Source organism: Delphinapterus leucas, chromosome 2, assembly GCF_059928025.1.
Source record: "Delphinapterus leucas isolate spDelLeu-1000000601 "Yukka" chromosome 2, BTC_Dleu_Yukka2, whole genome shotgun sequence".
NCBI lineage: Eukaryota > Metazoa > Chordata > Mammalia > Artiodactyla > Monodontidae > Delphinapterus > Delphinapterus leucas.
The window spans coordinates 94,491,701-94,512,681 of NC_143130.1; the positions used below are offsets into that span (position 1 = coordinate 94,491,701).

At 45.7% G+C, this 20,981-nt stretch overlaps 2 protein-coding genes across 14 annotated transcripts in view; one reads left to right on the forward strand and one right to left on the reverse strand.

Moving 5' to 3' along the window:
* The window catches only part of FRMD5 (FERM domain containing 5), a 43,887-nt gene extending 29,087 nt beyond the window's left edge, over nucleotides 1-14,800 (forward strand). Inside the window, exons 6-11 of the mRNA XM_089907312.1 lie at nucleotides 599-647; nucleotides 1,278-1,369; nucleotides 3,964-4,038; nucleotides 4,598-4,666; nucleotides 5,551-5,657; nucleotides 11,026-14,800. Of these exons, the coding sequence (XP_089763438.1) occupies nucleotides 599-647; nucleotides 1,278-1,369; nucleotides 3,964-4,038; nucleotides 4,598-4,666; nucleotides 5,551-5,657; nucleotides 11,026-11,603 (970 nt within the window). The 3' untranslated portion in view covers nucleotides 11,604-14,800. The remainder of the gene's footprint in view (nucleotides 1-598; nucleotides 648-1,277; nucleotides 1,370-3,963; nucleotides 4,039-4,597; nucleotides 4,667-5,550; nucleotides 5,658-11,025) is intronic.
* The window catches only part of WDR76 (WD repeat domain 76), a 79,641-nt gene continuing 59,280 nt past the window's right edge, over nucleotides 621-20,981 (reverse strand). For 4 of the 13 annotated variants that reach the window (XM_089907308.1, XM_089907307.1, XM_089907305.1 and 1 more), the window contains 2 exons: nucleotides 11,072-19,497; nucleotides 621-10,208 (listed from right to left, as the gene is read on the reverse strand). In XM_089907308.1, the coding sequence (XP_089763434.1) occupies nucleotides 19,242-19,497 (256 nt within the window). In that variant the 3' untranslated portion in view covers nucleotides 621-10,208; nucleotides 11,072-19,241. Of the gene's footprint in view, nucleotides 19,498-20,981 lie in introns of all 13 variants that reach the window. The other 9 variants (XM_089907303.1, XM_089907306.1, XM_089907297.1 and 6 more) reach the window with 9 other exon arrangements.

Below are 20,981 nucleotides of genomic sequence, written 5' to 3' on the forward strand. Positions count from 1 at the left end.
TTTCCTGGTCAGTACGCTGCATGACTGTTCCATGTAATCTGTTCTCTCTCTTTGGTATGTTGCCCTGCCCCCCTCCCTGAGATCATTTGACATTTGTCTGCATTAAACTGCATTTTCCATCCAGTGGCACAGTCACCTGAAAGACTCAACTCCCTCAGAACCTGGTCGCATTGTTTTTCATTATTTGCTGTTATCTTGAACTTTGGCCTCATCAGCTACCTGTGGCATCTTACATTTGACAGTCCCATCAAGATAATGCACCTGTGTTATGAACCAAATCCCGAAATGGCCCAGGACCACTCTACCTAGACTCACTTCCCATGCAAACGTTTCCCTTTTACAGCCACTGTTGATGAGCCCGAAATCCTCCTATCACCCTATTATTATAGTGTGATTGACCAGAAAACTGTGGATTGAACTGTTTCAACAACTGTTCTCTAAGGCCCCTGCGCTGCTGTCTTGTTTCAGTTCTAATTTTGGCTAAAACTGTGTCTGTGCCTGGAGCCCCTTCCAGTCGGGGTGGGCTGTGCATCTACAAGACTTAGCTGTGAGCAAGCAGCCCACAGTGAGATGACGGGCGCTCTCTTTGTGCTTCTAGGAATGAGGTGACCAAGCTGAAATTTGAAGGAAAGACTTTTTATTTGTACGTAAGTCAGAAAGAGGTGAGTGCTGGCTTCCTTCTCTTCAGGGAGGGCTGGGGCACTGGGGTGGCTCCTGATGGCCAGGGCTGAACCAAAGTGGTCCATCCAGGCAGAGCTAAGCCCCCTGCATGCCAAGCCGGGACCAAGTTCAAGGCTGGAGGTGAGGAGACATGAGATGACGACAGGTGGCTGTAGGTCCTGGAGCACAGGGACTTCCTCAGGGATGCTGGTGACCCTCACAGGTTCCATACCTCCAGGAAGTACAGAGTAAGATTCTTTTGCTTCCATATGAAAATTCCAGGAAGATAATACCAAAAAAAGAAAAAAGAAAGAAAGAAAGAAAGAAAATTCCAGATGAGAGTGCCACTTTCTCTGGGGAGGGCTCACTTGGTTCAAGCGGTGCCAGCAGAGACTTACTCTGATTGGACCTGCCAGGTGTGCCCTTCTGCACTGAACTCAGCTCTGTCCTGTGGGTGCTGTAGGCTTCTCTTCCAGCCAGCAGCCCCTTCCCTGTCTGAAGCCTCTCCCTGAGAGCACTGGGGAGCCTTCAGACAGCTCAGGGCTCAGTGTCCTGGGCCTCTTCACCCTTCGCTTTGCCATCCACACTCAGCTGTTTCTATGTGGGATTTTTTGTAGGAAAAGAAAATTATTCTCACATATTTTGCTCCAACTCCAGAAGCCTGCAAGCACCTCTGGAAATGTGGGATAGAGAACCAAGCCTTCTACAAGTGAGTGGACGCCTGGGATGGGAACTGCCTTTATCAGGGCCAAAGCCATAGAAGCTACTTTTAGAGGAACAATGGGCAGGAAAGTTTGAGAAACTCTGACAAAGGAGACATGAGATGACAAGGCTGGGCTTCCTTATAAAACTCAGACCCCTTTCCGGGTGGCTGTCTGTACCACCTGGAGGGTCAGAGCTGATGTCTGGGAATGTGTGTCAGCGGAGTTGCCCAAGGTATCTACCTTGCGATGTCGTTGGACAGCCCCCAGTGGCAAAGCAGTTCTGGGTCTTTTCAGGGTAAGGCTTGGGCCAGAGAAAGCCCACAGGTGCCTGACTTGAATAAAGCTGGCCCCTTGGAGCCATTCAGAGCCAGAATACAAGAGCTCCATGAAGGAACAGGCGCAGCCCAGAGCAGCTCCCTAAGCCTTGGAGAGACTCTGAGGCCCGCTCCCCAGTGGGTGGCCTGGTGCTGAGCTGGGGTTGCTACCAGCCCTTCCTGGTGTGTCACTGACAGAGGTGTTGCCAGTGACAGGCCAAGTGCTCAGGAGCTGGGGGTGGGGTAGCTGGAGGAAGCAAGGACTTGACTGTTACTGAGATAGCAGCTTTGGGGCAAAGGAGAGAGCTTAGCTTACCAAATGATTTTGTAAAGTATATTGAGGCTTTTGTGCCCAGTTTTCTTTGATTAAAAAAGTTGTTATAGAAGCATTACGGAGCAAAGAAATAGCCCATCGAGAAACTGGGGTGATGCCAGATGAAGTGTATTTCGCTAAAACCCTTGGTCTTGTTTTTAAAATAGAATGCCATGACTTATGCTTTAATAAGCTGCATCTTAATCAGAACAACATAAGACAGAATGTGTGGTATACTCCTCTCCTGACAGGCCACAGTTCTCCCTCCAGTAACCTGAAGGATCCAGAGCAGAATTGCTCTGGGCTGGGAGGGCACCATCTTCCTCTCCACTCAACAGACTCTGCTACCTGCTGACTGCTGTGGGATGCTGGCCCCCACAGGCTGTTTCTTGGGCAGGCTTTCTGAGTTGTATAATAAATTCTGTGCATTTGATACCAGAATCAGGGGTGAGTTGAATGGGCAGCCTGAATTCTCACCTGAGTGGGCTTCTTTCTTCTCATGGAGAAGACACTCGGAAGACTTTCATGTGGTCACATTTCCCTCCTATTCAGTCCCTGGCTGTCCAAGGAAAGCCGAGAAAACATTTCAGCACCATTTCTGGAGGCCCTCCTTTGTTTTTCCATCTGAGCCATGGGAACAGAATTGTGCTTCTGAGCCTGTGACCAAACTCAGTTTCTGAGTCTTTCCTTAACAGATTGCCCACATCCACACTGGAAAGCAAGGCCGCTTTTCACTGTTCTCCATGACTACTAATTAGGTGTTAAAAGCCTCTAGCCTGGGTCAGACCCTCATTTATGCCAAGTCGCTAGCAGGAGCCACTTCGGCCTCACTCAGAGTGTCTGTCATGGGCAGATCCCTGCCCCGCTTTTGGCCTAGTGCTTTGAAGGGAGCCGGTCAGGCTCAAGAAGGTGCTCAGAAAAAAATAACTTTACGTGTCTAACACGTATTAAATATTTTAAACCAAAAAAAAAAAAGAAAGAAAGAAAAGGAATGTGCTCAGACAGGAGAGTAAGTAGGCTCAGAGCCTCATGGAGCCCTGAGACAGGTGGGGATGGTGTCCCCAGCACCTGCTGTTCATGGATTATAGGGACAACTCCCTAAATATTCACTGCCCGCTCAGGACAAAGGCTTCAGACCAGTTCAGTTCCCAGCTGGGTTAGCACTACAGGCACCCAGGACGTGTTGTGGATGGGGTCAGGTCTTAGGAGATTCAATCTGGGCAGCTCTGCCCATGCTTCCCTTTCTAAGTGAGAGGAGTACAGGGATCAGAGCAGTCACTCAAGGGTGGCTTCCAGAGTCTCCACCTCAGCTGTTCACAGCCTTGAAAGTGGTGTTAATGGGCTTTCTGGGGGAGGGCAAATGGTTCCAAGTTCAAACAAATGGTGGAACTTTTATTAAAGTTCAGCTAGTTTCTTCATTTCGCGACTTCTCAGAGTCTCTAATGTGACAATATACTTTAGGTTCTCTCCAAGAAGGAGATGGAATAGGAAGGGCACTACTCTCTTCTCCACCCAAGTTACCCAGACATGGACACGAATTCTCAAACACTAGGACTGGAAGGGACTCCTGAGGTCAAGCAGTCCCAGCTCCACCATTTTATAGACAAGACTGAGGCTAAGAGAGGAAAAATTTGCCCAGGGTCACACTGCTAACCAGTGGCCTGGCTGAGATTCAGCAGGTGGCATTCTCTTTCCCTAACATTTATTCTCTCAGTCCCCATGGTGAACCCATGAGGCACTCTTGGGGAGCCCTCACTCTCCTAACGTGGAAGTGGATTGCAGCACGCCTGTCCATAGCACTGAGACCGTGAACACGGCCCTCAGGTGCTAAAGGAGTCAGAGACAAGCAGGGCTGTGAAAGGCCTTTTCCTGAGGGGTTTTTTCAAGTAGCCTTTGGAAGGAGCTGGGGACACAGCCTTAGGCTGTAAGGCATTGCAGACCATCTCTCACACTGGACTTTGCCTTGCTGCAGGCTGGAGAAGTCAAGCCAAGTCCGCACAGTGTCCAGCAGCAATTTATTCTTTAAAGGGAGCCGGTTCCGATACAGGTAAATAGTGACAGTAAGTAACCATTATGGACCTATTTTCAGACCTTCTCTGGAGAAGGGTGGCCCAGTGGTCCTTATCCTGAGAACAAAGACACTGGGAACCTCCAGAGAAGTGTGAGGTTTCCATCCGATTCTCCTGTCTCCTAACCCTTTGACTATTTCTTTCCTTCCCTGCAGCTGTTTGCCTGTAGGGGTTAAAATGAGTGTCTTCTCCTGCCCTTACAAAAGCAGCAAAATAAGAACTGTAAGAGTGATTCCTTTCATTTCTATCTAAAGATTTCATTTTTTTGCAATATTTCTGGAACACGCTGGACAATGAGGAATCATTCGTAAATGAGGATGGAAGATCCCAAAGACCTCAGAGACAGAGAGCTGTCAGGACGCCTTAGAGCTCTTTACCCCAGCAAGCAAGCCCTACTCAGTGGCCTAAACATTGAGAAGGGGTAGGCCAAAGAGGCCACTTCCCAATTCAGCTCAAGTATCTGAGATCTTACAGAGGAGCTCAGTCCTGGAACACTGTCTCATTTCTTGCTGCTTGTTTTATTTATACTACTTATAGTGGCCGAGTTGCAAAGGAAGTGATGGAGTCCAGTGCCAAGATCAAACGGGAGCCACCAGAAATACACAGGTAGGCACCAGGGGCTTATCCCCAAACCAGGTCCAGCTCAGATCTAGGACTCTTAAAAGAGCCAGCAGTTTGAGTACTGTGAAGATTCTGGCCATGATGGCTTCCAAACAGGTCAGCAGGGTGAAGAGACCCATCTCAGCCAAAGGCATGGGAACAGGATGACCCTGGAGAATGAGGGAAGGTGGGCTAATGCAGACAGTACATCAGACCCAGGAGCCACCTTCCTGGGTAATTCTCTACCATCATCCCAAGTCCTGAAATTGGTCATAGACCTTGGAGGACATGCCCAAGCAGCAAGATTTCATTGGCTCTGGAAACAGTGCATTACAGGAAGCCAGTCACACTAGGTCTGAAATAGTTTCAGGATCCATGCTTTATGTGTAACTGTAAATCATAAATTTCCAGGAGGCCATCTCCTAAAACCTGGTAAGACTGAGGGAGAATATGATTGGCCAAAAGGTCTGGGGCTTGCCAACCAGACTGACCTCTGGGAATGGGAGCATTACTACCTGCCTTCACACGGACCCCCCTGCCCTCTGTGGGAAGTCAGGGGAGGCCGCATATCAGTCTTAGGCACATTTTTAGGAGCACCGCATATCCTGGGGCTCTACCCTCTGACAATCCTGCCCAGGGACCAGCGGCACCACTGCCACACTAAAGAAAGTTTCGGGTAGGTCTGGGATATAAGGAGGTTGACAAGTTTGAAGTAGTGTCTCTGACTGGGATTCAGGGACTAAAGGCAGAAAGCAGGTATTAAAGATTTTTAAAAACAAAACAAACCTTAACACAGCCAGGCAATTCTAGTAACCAGTCCTCAACTCTGAGCCCTGACCACATTTGTCAGTGCACTAAGTCAACAGAATTCTTTTTTTCTTTAACCTCAGAGCAGGGATGGTCCCCAGCCGCAGCTGTCCCTCCATAACCCATGGCCCAAGGCTGAGCAGCGTCCCCAGGACCCGGAGAAGAGCTGTTCACATCTCCATCATGGAAGGTGAGCATGAGCTCTGGAGAGGACCTGGGGTTCCTCCAAGTTGTCACCTGGACCGGTTCCTCACAGGGACCTTGAAAAGAAGTGAATTTCACTAGAGACAGCAGCAAGTTTCTCCAATGGTAGGGAGAATGTTTCATCCAGTCAATGGGAACACCAGCTGGGTGTCAGGTGAAGGGTAATCCCATCCAGCCCTGATGAGCTGTGGTCCAGGAGGGGTTTGTAGATCTGAGAGTATTAGACTAAACCTTTGGGAGAGAACCACCATCAAAGGCCTTATTTATGTGAGTACCTTAGTTGCTCCATTTGTAAAACCCCATGGATTTCAAGGAAGCTGATGTACATGCAAGTACTTTAAAGAGATGAAAGCATTTACTGGGTAGGCAGCAAGCACAATGCAAAGAGCCCTGGTCAGGAAGTCAAGGATGAGGTCAAAATAGGAGCTCTGCCACACATTTTCTGGGCAGGTTGCTTAACCTCTCTGAGCCTGTTGCCCCCACTGTAGAAAGGGGTGGGGGGTGGGGGAAGGTGCCTTGGAAACTCCCAAGTATAATGGCTATGCAAGGTATGGAATTATTGAGGTCTGGCCATCATCAGACACAGCCCCCTGGTTTTCCCTCCTATCTTAGGCTGAGCGGGAGAAGTGAGCCCAGCTCTCTTATTTTGGGGTGTGCATCTCAGGAAAGTGGACTGTCTTCTCCTCTTTTGAGGAAGCATAACTTTCTCCCCTCTCTGTGGCCCTTGTTCCCGTCTGTCCTGAGGCTGAAGCCACCAGGTTCATCCCAAGGCTCTTGCAGAAAGTCGGGACAGCTGTCCTCCCAGAGAAAAGGCCAGCCCCTGGGGGAAGCTGGCCCTAATGCAGGTATCGCATAGGAGAGCAGCCTCAGGCATTACTGCTCCCCAGCATATGGAAGAATGTCCAGTAAAACCAGCACTCCCAGAAGAGGGAAGACTGAGGCCATCCATGTGGGGATATAACTCATTTGGAGTAGCTGCCAAGCAGGGTTAGCAAAACAACTCAGAGGTGGGGAGAACCATCCTCAAGCTCCCCCAAGACGAGCTGTGAGGCTGCCTCAGTTCCCAACCAGTTCTGGCTGTGCCTTCAGCCTCCTCCCAGAACCTGTCTTCTCCCATTGTAGCAGCAGTAGGCTCCTCAACATCCAAAACTGTCACCCATGCTTACAAAATGCCAGGGGAGGGTGCAGAAAGCTATTAGAGCAGAGACCCCACCCCCACCCCAGGGCCAGAGCACGGCCTCAAAAGCTTAGGCTCAGAACTTCACACCTGGCAGATTATAACACAGCAGGCCTCCACGTGCTACTCCCCAAGCCAACGTGCTCCTTACACCCCATGCCCAGTGGTGCCTATAGACAAGCACAGTCTTCATCCTTGGTCATGGCCCTCGAGGCCCATTAGACTCAGAAGGGCGTGGGTAGAAGCTCAGAACTGCCCTGGCAGGAATGAAACTCACAGGCAGAATGTAATTCAGGGTGAGGAGAGGCAGATGTACATCTGGTTTGGATATGAAAAAAAATACAAGATTTTAGCAGTTGAGCAGCTCTATCAGTGCAGGGATCATCAAGCCTGGGGAAATAAAGAATGGATTATTTCAGGAGGTGAGAGTTCAGCTGCATCATCTCTCAAGAGGGGGTTTTGCCTTTAAAGCACCTAACACGGCTGACCCTCACTGTTCACCCCAACCAGGCAGGGAAGGGTGAGAGGGACTCAATGGGGACCTCAGAGGAAGGACACAAACCATCAAAACGCCCAGGAAGTTATGGACATTTGAAATTCGTTCACGCTCCATCAGGGATTGTCTTTCCTATAGTCCATATGGCACATAAATTAATATCACAGAAACCATTTGCCTTTTCCAGGGGAAAGCTTTGTTTGCTATCTCCAAAAACAGTGGGGAAAATTGCAAAAAACATTAACGTAACGTTACAGTTTGAATGAAACCATGTAATCTCAATGAACTGAGACCCTTAAAAAGAAGACTGCATTGGTTGGCCCTGCTCTCTGCTCTAGGGGATGCCAAGATAACACATGTTATTAGCACAGGCCTGACGCAGAGAGGACATTCAGGTATGTCAGTTCCTTTCACCCATTGTGCCCCATGGGGCAGCCAGACAAATAGCGTAGATCCCAGTGGAGGAGGGGACGCAGCCCATTTCCAGCCCCAGAGCCACCGCCTTACACTTCAGAGCCACCCAACCCAAAGCCATTTTCTTTGTAGCTTCACATCCTGGATTTTCTGGTACAGTCCCGATTTCCCCTACTCTCTGGGATTATTCCCTGCCCTCTCTGTTCCTCACCCTCTGAGAGGTCTGGGGCCCTTATACGGGCCTCAGGGAAACAGCTACTGGCTGGGAAACCATTACCTTTTATAGCTGTAAGTCCTTCTGACTGAATCCAGTCCCCTGATAACGCTGGCCTCTCAGAGCTGCTCTTTCCCTGCAGCTCAGTCTGCTCTGAGACTCTCAGAGCCAACCTTTTCTCTCCAGCATGGGAGGCACTGCGAAAGGGCTGCCATGGCGTGAGATCAGTTGGTTTCCCATCCTTTCCCTCTGTACCTTCCCCGCCTGGCTGGTTCCCATGAAGAGATCAGCTGATTTCCACTGAAGAAGTACCTGCCTTCCTGGGCCACTATGGGGAAGAGTCTGATTAAGATTCACACCAGAGTCCGAGTTCAGCTCCGGTTGACTAATCACTGCCTTCGGCCCCTGAGTGTGCGCATCCTGAGGATGGGGCCCCGGCTCCAGGGTAGGCTCCTGACCACTGTGCCCGCTGGCCCACTGGGAGCCACCTCTGGGCAAGGCGATCAGCTGGAGCACCTCCAAGGTAAAAAGACACCCTCTGTTTTGCTGTGCCACTCACCCAGATCCCACCCACGGCACCCACCCCAGCCATCCCAGAATAACAGGTTTGAGGCGAGTGGTGGTTTCTAGTGAAACCTGAAATTCTGTACAGGACTAACCTAGCATAGGAATAACCTTAACTTTATAGGTGAGGTCTGTTGGGGGAACAGAAGACTAACATTTACTGAGTAATTTTGTTTGTCAGGCTCTCTACTTAGAAATACATATGTAGCCATTATCTTGTTTACTGAGAGCACCAACAACTCACTGTAATGTGGCTTCTGGTGTCCCACTGATTAGCTCTTTCTGATGTCACAGCCTTTGCCCCTCACCTTCCCCAGCAGGCTTGGGGCTGAATTGTAGGCCAGGCTATGATTGCACTAAGTGGCTTCCGGCAGCTATGCTGGTCATACATTGGAAGATCTGGTAGTCAGAGCTGTCCTTGTGAGGGGACAGCCCTTGAAAGGGTGTGAGGTGCCCTGTGCAACAGGGCTGAGGTTCCAGAGAACAGGGAGCCAGAAGAGTACTTGGGAAAGGAGCTGAGCCAGCAACATGTAAGATCAGAGCCTGGAAAGGTTTGTTTTATCCGAAACCCATTTCACACTCCCAGGTACGTGTTTCTCATGCTACACACATGCAAATGAGGGAAGAAGGGAGGAACACTGGGGAAAACAGAGAACAGAGGAACATCAAAGGCTCTGGAACAAGGGACAGGCTCTTAATTTCACCTTATTTCACAACAGTTTCTTGGGCAATTGGGACCTAAGTCTAAGGCAGGTGCAGGCTGTTGACTTAATTCATCCTGGCCTGTTGTTCCACTCCCCGGAATCCAACTGCATGATCATTAGCACCATGGAATAGAAAGAGGCTTGGATTCTACCCTTGTCTTTGCCAGTAACAACCAACCACGTGACTGTAACCTCTTGCCCTCACCACTTCATGAAGTTGTTTAAAGATAAAATGGAAGCGCTTTAAAAAGTTTTAAACATTATACAAATTTAAGTATCTTATAGCATAGGGACAAAGGAAATACAGCCAGGACCGTGCTGCTTCTGAAAGCAGGAGCTGAGAGCTGCTGCTAATATACTAATGGTGAGGTGGTGGGGAGCAGAGGCGGATAGCAGGGGGCTGCCACCTCCCCTGCCCATGCCAGCCACTCGTTCGTAACCCAGGGTTCGTTCCTATGGAGAATCTTTTACTGTGTGTATGCCGAGACGGGCTACAGCAGGCTGGGCAGGCAGGCGGCCTGGCTGCAACTGGCTACCTACCAAGGAAGCCAAGGAAGACGAGATACACTATTTCTGAAATGTTACTGGCACCTTTTAAAAGAGACCTTGGGGCTTCTGAAGCCAGCCCAGAACCAGAAAACTCCGTAATTGGCCCTGGTTAGGTCTTACCTTTACTAGCTGGGTGTCCAGCTGTCTGGGGCAGTCAGGGTCGATTTCAGAGCAACAGAAGGGGACGAGCTTCTCTTGATGTGGACCACAAAAGCAGGGAAAGCCACTCTGGAACCACCAATATGGCCAGGAGTAGAAAATACAGACACTGAACTTGAAAACAAGAAGCCATTTCCTTGGGAGCACTATGACATGGGCCACACTTGGTGACTCAGCTCTGACATCCTCTGGCCTGGGTGGCTGCTGTTTGGTTGAGGGGGGTAACCAGCTCCTGTTCTTCCCTACTAGAACTTTGAGCCCTGGAAAGAAAGAAATGTTCCATCTAAGAAAGTAAAGCGATAATGAGTAGTTTTAGGGGCAGAAGACCCTTCCTCCTAACTAATGTAAGAGAATTTCCCACTGATGCAACAAGATCGTCTCAGAGACCACTCTGTACTCTGGAGTAGCTAAAGCAAGGGGAGCTGTCAGCCTGTTCTGGACCCGGCTCAGTCTAAGGTGAAAAGAGAGGGAGAGCACTTAGGAAGAGCAGATCAGGTTTTTACCTCCCACAAAGTCAGGACAGCTAGAGCTGGGTGGCTGAGGAGACTGATAGCAACTGCAGAAATCCAAAAGATGAGCTCATGAGCTCAAGGAGCTGTGTGCCGGGTTGTTAGGAGGACACTCGGCTCCAGAATCTGTATTTGATGAGGCCCAGCTGGGCAAAACACAGTCTCCTCCACATTCCTGCCTCTCAAGGCCCTCAGCTCCCTGAACCATGACCCCAGCTCTGGTTGGGTCAGGGATAGTCTGTGATTCTCTTTCAAATTGGGCTAAAGCCAGGCCCAAGACACCAAAGGCAAGAAAGGCAGAATCTTTAACCAATATGGCCAAAACTATAAGCAAAAAGAAAGAAACTTGCAACCAATGCCACTCTGGTTCCTGCTGCTTCTCTTGTCCTGTTCTTGATACATCAAAACAGAGTGCAGTGGCCATTGCTGCTGGTCACGTGGGGCGTGCAAAGGGGCTTCTCCTAAGATTTTAGTGACCAGATAAAGCAGGATAGGTGCTGCCTCCACCTGACAGCGAAGTGGGTGCCGGCACACAGAAGGCCTGCTCATTTTCCTTTTGCCTTTCCAGGCCTCGAGTCCCTACGGGACAGTGCCCACTCCACCCCGGTACGTACCTCCTCCCACGGGGACACTTTCCTGCCTCACGTGAGAAGCAGCCGGGCAGACAGCAATGAGCGAGTCGCCGTGATCGCGGATGAGGCCTACAGCCCTGCAGACAGCGTGCTGCCCACCCCTGTGGCCGAGCACAGCCTGGAGCTGATGCTGCTTTCCCGGCAGATCAATGGGGCCACCTGCAGCATTGAGGAGGAGAAGGAGTGTGAGGCCAGCACCCCAACTGCTGCAGAGATGGAGGCCCTTGGGGGAGAGCTGAGGGCCCTGTGTCAGGGGCACAGCAGGCCAGAGGAGGAACAGGTGAATAAGTTTGTTTTAAGTGTCCTCCGTTTGCTCCTTGTGACCATGGGACTCCTCTTTGTTTTGCTCCTCCTCCTGATCATCCTTACTGAGTCCGACCTTGACATTGCCTTTTTCCGCGATATCCGCCAGACCCCCGAGTTTGAACAATTCCACTATCAATACTTTTGTCCCCTCAGGCGATGGTTTGCCTGCAAAATCCGCTCAGTGGTGAGCCTGCTCACTGACACCTGAGAAGGCATGAATCCTCCCAATAACTAGCCAGGTGGACCAAGGAGCCCGGCTACCCATTCCCAGCAATGGGACCCATCGCGGAACCATCGGCACATGTACCAAGTCCTCCTCTCATGACTCAAAGTCCACAGCCTAGGAGGGTCGTTTCCCAGAAGAAGAAAGGGATAGGCTCATGCCTTGTCTAAACTAACTGGGAAAACTCATTTCCTTCAGAGGTTCTTTCAAGAAAGGCTCAGCGACTCTGTTTCTCATCCTCCCAATTTGCAGGATAAAATTTTTGGTTTTGAATTTTGATTTTTTCATAGATGTGTATTATTTTGAAAATATCAAAAATAATTTATTTTATTATTACTGATTCTCGCAGTAGTGTCACCTAGTAGATGGGACACTAGTTGGAGACTAGAGAGCTGTTGTCTTCTGTATTCTGCAGGAGCTTTCCTACTCAGTTCCAGTAGGCTCATCACTGCAGCCTCAGCGGGGCAGGCCAGGGGTCTGGACAATGGGGACTGTCTAGGTTTTCTTCCCAGACAGAGCTTTTAAAAAAAAGTAAACATCGTGTAGAATGATTAAATGGAAAGTTGCTTCTTATGACGGTCTGAGTTGGATTTTCTTTTCCTTTTATTTCTTTCAAATCTGAGCAGAGTGGGCATCTGAAGGGACCACCACTACAGCAGCAGCAGCAGCAGGGGTGGGGTAAGTCTGTCCCCTTAGACTAGATCCTAGTGGGCATCACCATGAGTTTTGTATAATGAACTTAGACTTCTGTGAGGGTTTTTTCTGAAGACCCTCAAGACTTTTATAGTGCTCCAGAAGCATTAGGTGAATTCGGTGGTGCCAGGGATAGAACTGTCAGAAATGCAGGACTAAGTGTAGTTAACAGAAACCAGAGCTAAGGCACCTGAGAGACCGTTGAGGTCACAGAGCAGTACTTATTTTGTACAACACCATCCCCCCCAAAAAAGACTATTTCAATTTATATTTTAACAACAAAATGTATTTTCTTATCAATTCATATTTTGTTTTTACTTTATGGATTAAGAAAAATAGAGCCTGATGAACTTAAACGACACAAGGAAGAAACTGATCCTGAGAATAAAAAGCTTCAGAAAATAGAATTCCAAGATCGACAAACAGCCTGGGAAGGGACCAGGAAAAGAATCTCTTTAAATAGGAGTTCTAAGAGATGCCTACAAAAGAAGGTGAATGTGGCAGAGACCAAGACTTAGATGTAGAAATACTGCCCCCTAGCGTCATCCTCTGCACTGGGAAAATGAAAGTTGTAGGAAAGCACTTACCATCCTTGCCGAGGCTCCATGCAGAAGAGCAGCATGTGGAGGGTGAGTGTGGGGTCCGAGGCCCGAGCTCTGCAACTCTTACAACCACTCACACACAAGATCTTGTTTTCATCTCAGGGAGAGATTTCTAAGTCATCTGGGGCCTGAGGACTTACGTAAGGACAGTCAGTGGACATATTCCTGGGACCCACATAACAGTGGAGCAGCCGCTGACACCCTGTGATGCTGGGGAGCCTCAAATGCAGAACAGAATGAGTCACATGTAGATCTGCTTTCCCCTAGTTTGTCCTCTGAGACAGCAGAACCATGTCCAGATATAGAATCTAACAGCCATGGATAAACGGAGTTTTTCCTTTTTTAAGGTTGGGGGTGGTGCTGTGTTTCAAAATTTTAATTGCCCTTTTGTCTAGACCAGGGGTCGGCAAACTTCTTCTGTAAAGTGCCAGATAGTAAATACTTTTTTTATTTATTTTGGTTTTGTGGGCCATACTCTCCGGCAACTACTCAACTCCGCCATCTTATCACAAAACAGCCATAGGTAATACATAAACAAAGGAGCAAAGCTGTGTTCCAATAACATTTTTATTTATAAAAACAGACAGTGAGCTGAATTTAGCCCACAGGCCATAATTTGCCAACCCCGATCTAGACAATAAAACTGCTCCTTACCAGTGTGTAAGCAGAAAGAGGGTCAGCTCTGCTCCAATTCCTGACATGTGTTAAAGATCCGGGATCATTTCCCAGTAGAGGCACTGGGGTTGCTTGTTTAAAGGGTGCTCGCACAACCAACCAGCAAAGAGATGTCTGATGCCAAGATGAGCAAGATCAACTGCTGGAATGCTCAAACGCAGCCAGAATCTAAGCATGGAAGAGGGCCTGTCTGATCATTTCCATACCAGCAACAATTTGGGCAGAATTACAAACATCTATTTTCAAAATGACAAGACAAAATATGAGGGAGAGCCTAGTAAAGATTAAGGATCGCTTAGAACCAACTAGCCACTGCCACTTGTCATCTACACAGGAAAGGCTTTATTAGCACAGGATTGGAGTAAAAAGTAGACTCAGAGAAGAAAAGGCTGTCAGGAAATAAGGGGCTGGTTTTAACCTGGATATCTACTGTCTTATGCAACATAGCAGATTACCTTTTAGTGTAGTGTTCCTACCTCAGTCTGTAGAATATGGTGTTTCTATGCAGTGAGTGATAGCCTCGACTCTCACCTTTCATATTCACATTAAAGAAAGATGCAGTATTCCATATCCTGGTACGTACTTGTGTCTAGAGTTCTAACAGTACAATAGTCCATGCCACTTCCTACAGCTGGATTTTGCTCTCTGAACAGAAACTTTTGGGTTATTTTTTTCCAGGGCTTATCCCACAAAATACAGATAGAAAAGTTTCCTTCAATTTGCTTTTCAAATAGTGCTTGAATAACAAACTTCCTTTGTTGGTGACTGGTCTTTTTTGGTATCTCCCCATCATTAAAAATTGTTCAAGTTTTTAACCTGATTTTACTGTGTTCCACTATGTCTCCTATTTTCTCTCAAAATTAGTTTTGATCTCATTGTAGAAAAAGCAGTGGTTTCCACAGCTTCATCTATCAGAGGAAATAAAACTCTTACTAAAGAATAGTGTACTGCATCTTTAAGCAGTAGAAGGTAAACTACCTGCAAATGTGAATTTCTTAGTTTCATTAAAAAAATATATAGTTGTTAACCTTTTGTGTGCCAAAAATTCTAAGTTACATTTTCCTTCAAAGCAATGTACTTTTTTCTACATATGCAGTATGTAGTTAGCATAAAATCATTGGTGCCATGAAAATTATTTTTAAACGTAAATAAATATTTAAATATCATAGAAGAGTGGACTCTTTTTTTTTTTTTTTTTTTTAACTTACAGCCTATCTCACTTTCTCCTCCTTAAAATTAACAACACATAGATAAAAGGATACCAGTGGGATTTACACAGCTAACTGCTGTCTGCGACTGGAATTATTTAAAATAATCATTTTGTTTATAGCCATCTATTATCCTTGTTCTTCCCCCCAAAATAAATACTATTAAGAACTTAGAAGCTGTAAGTGTGGAATAATTTTGGAGATGAATTGGACCACATTTTTCTGATGAGGAAAACCAAGAAATGATTTTCCCAAGGTTACACACAGTCTCAGAGCCCAAAGGAGAATCTAGATGGTCCAGCTTCTGCACCAGTGTTTGTAAGCCTGGAGTAAGAGAGAGAACAGCAAACACTTCCTATGAAGGGAACAGAATGATATCACCACTACAATTACAAACCTCATATTTACAACTTAACAACATACATTCCTTTAACACTATCTCTTCTGATTCTGTAACCATCACTCTGTAGCTATGGACTGGTAATGGTCTTCTGAATTCCATGAGGATAAAAGGTGAGACTAGGGTCCACTGTACTAGCTTATTATCTAATCTTCCTATTTTCAGTTCTACCTGCCTTCCAACCCTCCATTCTGCCACTAGATCATTTTCCTAAAGCACTGATCAGGTTATGTCACTTACTTCCAAATTTTAAGAGGTTCCTATTACCTTTAAAATGATATCCAGGGACCTCCCTGGTGGCACAGTGGTTAAGAATCCACCTGCCAATGCAGGGGACACGGGTTCAAGCCCTGGTCCGGGAAGATCCCACATGCCGTGGAGCAACTAAGCCCGTGCACCACAACTACTGAGCCTGAGCTCTAGAGCCCGTGTGCCTAGAGCCAGTGCTCCACAACAAGAGAACCCACTGCAATGAGAAGCCCGTGCACCACAACAAAGAGTAGCCCCTGCTCACTGCAACTAGAGAAAGCCCATGTGCAGCAACGAAGACCCAATGCAGCCAAAAATAAATTAATTAATAAAAAAATAAAATGATATCCAGTGCCCTGTCCCCAGGGAAGTTGTGTTTTTTTTTTAATGACAGGAGTCTCTGCTTAAAGTGATCTGAAGAGTAAAAAAGCGTGAGAACCACTGGATGCAAGTGGTTTCCCATGATCCTACAGACTTACAGCTACAGCCCTTTTTATAAAAAAAATTAATTTACTTATTTATTTATTTTTGGCTGCATTTGGGGTCTTCGCTGCTGCACACGGGCTTTCTCTAGTTGCGGTGAGCGGGGTCTACACTTCGTTGCGGTGCGCAGGCTTCTCATTGCAGTGGCTTCTCTTGTCGTGGAGCACGGGCTCTAGGTGCGTGGGCTTCAGTAGTCAGGGCACGTGGGCTCAGTAGTTGTGGCTCATGGGCTCTAGAACGCAGGCTCAGTAGTGGTGGTGCCCTGGCTTTAGTTGCTTCGTGGCATGTGGGAGCTTCCCTGACCAGGGCTTGAACCCGGGTCTCCAGCATTGGCAGGCGGATTCTTAACCACTGTGCCACCAGGGAAGTCCCTACAGCCCTTCTTCGGATAACTAATGACGACTCACCTATGCACACATCCTTTCAAGGCCCCTGCTTAGGGTGCCTCAACCACAACCAAGCCCCTCTGCACCTGAACACACTTCTGGTTTTAGCTCATGAACAGGCTTCCTCTACACACCCCTACAACATGCTGATGGAGTGGAGTAAAACACACAAAAGATACTTTTAAAACATTTCCTCTTGCACAGCTTCCATTTTAGGAAAACATACCTTAAGATGTTTTACTCCTCGCTCTGTGTAACTGTGCTAAATATTATCTTCCTCACAAAATTCCACCTTTTCATTTGAAAAGTCAAACATTTACAGCCACATGAACCAGAATTATGGGTCTATGCTGTCTTAAAACTAAAACTCATTACTGGCCATCAACTCTGTACTAACAAGGAAAAACAAAAGTACTAAATCAGAAGGGACAGCCTAACAAACGAGACGCCTACGTTTTTGGAATCTGAAGACAGAGTGCATATACTTCTTCCTCTCAAGTTTGATACAGAAGGCACATGTTTCTGCCCTCCTCCTCTTCTCATGTACTGTACACTGGCTGAAAGTATTTAAACCTTTGTATCCACAGCCCTAAAGCTCTCTGCTTTCCTGGAGAACTACCTTTGCAAAGTCTTCTCTGTGGAAAGGTTAACTCAAAGGACAGAATACTAAAATGGGTCTTAAGCAATTCAGATTCTATCAGTTCCTAATCATTTGTGGTCTCTCTTAGTCTGACCAACTCTCCATCCACCCCAAATGAGATCATCTCCTTCCTCCTTAACGTCACATTAAAAAAGGTCAGGCATCTCAAAGAAAATAACTACAGGAGAATTCAGAGCTTACATGCTTATGAGATGTTATAAAGGCCAGCTAACAAAAAAGGTTTATCCGGAAGGGAGAGAGCAATCATAATACACACATAATTACAGAAGCCACACAGCTTTAAGCGAGTCTCTGGGAGAAGTGCCTTTCACAACAGAATACAGTTTAAGGATGTCCTAAGGGAGGCAACTGTCCTTTACGTGCTTTCTAGATTTAAACAATTGCTCCTTTATAGAGCTTATCACCAAGAAACAAGTCCCCCACTCACCCTCCTTCTCTCCTTCCTGCACCGCCTCAAGAAGACAGAACTCTGTTAAGTAGAATGGGATATAAATAGCACAGCTGATGAAGCTACAATGGCAAAAGAAACCAGAAAAGTGAGAAACATCAAGAATTTGCTAACATTTAGTGCGGAAGCCAGGCAATTAGCACCAAGTATACCACCAAGTATTCAAAGCTTAAGTGATAGTACTAATTTGATTGAGAGTAGTTTTCAACATCTTAAAAGAACAACTCCCACAGAACTAGCTACTCTAGAACCTGTAAAATTAAGTGGCGTGGAAAAGGGAAAGGGAGCCTAAAGGTTTCATTTACTATTTCCAGGACAGTTTAAATATACCTCAACCTCACATAACCTTACTTTTTGCATTTCATAAATTAATATTTCCACCTTGCTTATCAATTCCTGTATTCATATCACCAAGAAAATAGAGAAATCCTATTCCTTCTAAACTCCCACAATGTATTAATAAACTAAGCCTCAAAACTTATTTAGACTTTATTTAGGAGGAAATTATTTAAGAAAAAAGTGTTCTTCAAGGAAATGAAACACGTCACTTTATTTCTGTGATATACAATTATGAAAAGTTAATATTTCCTCTTAGAAATCAAACATATTGCTGAAGCTATTTACAACAGGCTTTCAGTAGTAGTTTGGCAATGAAGAACAATGGAAGAAGTTGGATAGGTAAGGTCACACAGTAATATTAGTCACTGATTTAGCAATATCCAACAACAGACACATTCAAATTGCCATAGCTTCTGAAAAAAAAATTTTATGAAGAAATTCCAAAAATAGTATTTCATAACACTTCCCCAGGTTATTGAATCTCCTCTGGAGAGTTTAAAGACAGGGACAGATAAGGCTGTCTATGACTTTCTAAGTCAGGAGCTTTTACTTCTTTAACCATGACCCACAGTACCACAGTAATAAAGAAATACATTTTACATCAGAATATACGTATGCATGTATACCTACAAATATGTATGCATATGGAACTAAGTTTCACAAAAGAATACTTACTCTAAGTTTGCTATTCTTTACTATTTCTCTCCTTTTCATTTTTGTAGACACTGTTCATGGCCACTTAACTGATTTCATGTGAACAGCTACAAACCACAGTCTGGGAAACACTGGTCTGAAGGTAATCTCATACTGGATTACAACAATCAGGTAGATCCAAACCCTGTGCCTACAAGCCCTGGGATTCCTTGGCTGTGTCTCAGGAGCCATGTAGAGGAGCGGGAGGGAAAGGGTCAACACACACAGACGCAGGCCCTGCCCAAGTGAACCAAAGCTTCTCAGCAATTTCTTGGGATTTCATGTAAGATTTAATTTAGAGGCAAGGGGGAAAAAAGGTGCTCAGTTTAAAAACTCAAAAGTTTCAAAGTCACTGAGTTAGATGACCTTTCAGGACCCCTTCCAGTGTATGAGTCTAGAAATAAATATTTACTGCAAACTATAAAAAAAAACCCACAAATCTATATATCACTATAGAATCAAAACCACAAAAACAACCAAAATACTGATCACCCAAAGCTTTATAATTTATGTTAGAATTTCTCAACATTCTGCCTGATTAAAAGTGCTGAAGGCATCACAGTCTCCCCTTTAATTCCCTTGCCATCCTATAGAAACAACCTCCAAGGCTTCTCTTACTAAAAGTACCTTCTGCTCACAGTTCTTATTAACAAAGCAATTTTATATTTGCTAAAAATAGAACATATTACCAAGTAAACAGACTAAGCCACGTGAATTACTGGGCTCCTTAGACACTGATTAATTTGAACAAATCAGTGTTGTCAAACCAAAAACTCCGCAACTTTCTTAATTCATAAAAACATGTATCCTCCCACTGGAGTTACCTCCAGCCAAAATATACCGAGTTGGGTGCATAGCGTTGATGGAACACACAGAGGCAAGGCATTCTCCACCAAGAAAAGAGTGCACCCACTTTCCTCTCTCATGGAAGATTTCCACTCGCCGTGGATGGGCCATACTGCCGACTATGATACAGTCTTCTTGTTTAGGGTCCCACACAGCTTGGAACCTGGTCAGCCATCTCCCAGTAATGGTGTTGTGCCTAGTGAAAAAAAATGATTTTTTTAAAGGACAGTAGTGTTAAATAACTCCAGGTAGCATGGGCAGAGGGTTAAGATGGCATTGCTCCTAAATGCTGATATTCTCTGCCAAGTTTCTTTTCATTAAGTTACTGCGTCACCAACAACCTAATCTCATCCTTCATGCAAGACTGAAACTCAGGACAGAGATGATGTATTCTGCATTTTTGAATCTCCAGTGCTGGGTATAGTGGTTTGTGCTCAGTGGATGGTCACTAAATGTCTATTGAAATGGCACCTTTTTTGTTCACTATTTACTAGCTCAATGGACTCCCCTCCTTTTTTCTAGCACATGCAAACAGAAGAAGACCTAGAACAAAGAAATATATAATCTAGGTTTTTGCTGTTTTAACAGGATCTGCTATTTCCCATATTTGTATTCCCCTAATAACCAAACCCTGAAATCATTTTATATTCCATACAACCTTAAAGTTAAAAATACATCTGGAGCTCAAAGAAGAAATCACAAGGGAAATTAGAAGATATCTGCAGACAAATAAAAATGAAAACACAACCTACCAAAATCTACAGGATGCTGTGAAAGCAATAGTAAGAGGGAAATTTACAGCAGTAAACATTAGAAAAGAAGAAAGATCTAAAAATCAACAATCTAACTACCCCTCAAGGAACTAGAAAAAGAAGAACAAACAAAACCAAAAGACAGCAGAAGGAAGGAAATAATAAAGATTAGAGCAGAGATAAATGAATTCCAGAATAGAAAAGCAACAGAAAAAAATAAACTAGGAGTTAGTTTTTTGAAAAGATCAACAAAATTGACAAGCCCTTAGCTAGATTAAGAAAAAAAAGAGAGGAAATGCAAATCACTAAAATAAGAAATGAAAATGGGACATTATAACTGATGTCCCAGAAATTAAAAAGATTATAATACTATAGACAATTATACACCAATGAACTGGACAATCCAGAAAAAATGAATGAATTCCCAGACAAAGGACTTCCCTGGTGGTCCGGTGGTAAAGAATCTGCCTTGCAACGCAGGGGACACAGGTTTGATCCCTGGTGGGGGAACTAAGATCCCACATGCTGAGGGGCAACTAAGCCCACGCACAACTACAGAGCCCACACACTCTGGAGTCTGCACGCCACGACTAGAGAAAAGAAACCCCACATGCCGCAACTAGAGAGAAGCCTGCATGCCACAACTAGAGAGAAGCCCGCACACCTCAACGAAAGATCCCACATGCCTCAATGAAGATCCCACGTGCTGCAACTAAGACCCAACACAGCCAAAAAATAATTATTTTTTTAAAATTCCCAGACACATACAATTTACCAAGACTGAATCATGAAGAAATAGAAAATCTAAATAGAACTATAACTAGTAAGGGGATTAAAATAATAACCCAAAATCTCCCAACAAAAAAATCCCAGGACATGGGCTTCCCTGGTGGCGCAGTGGTTGAGAATCTGCCTGCTGATGCAGGAG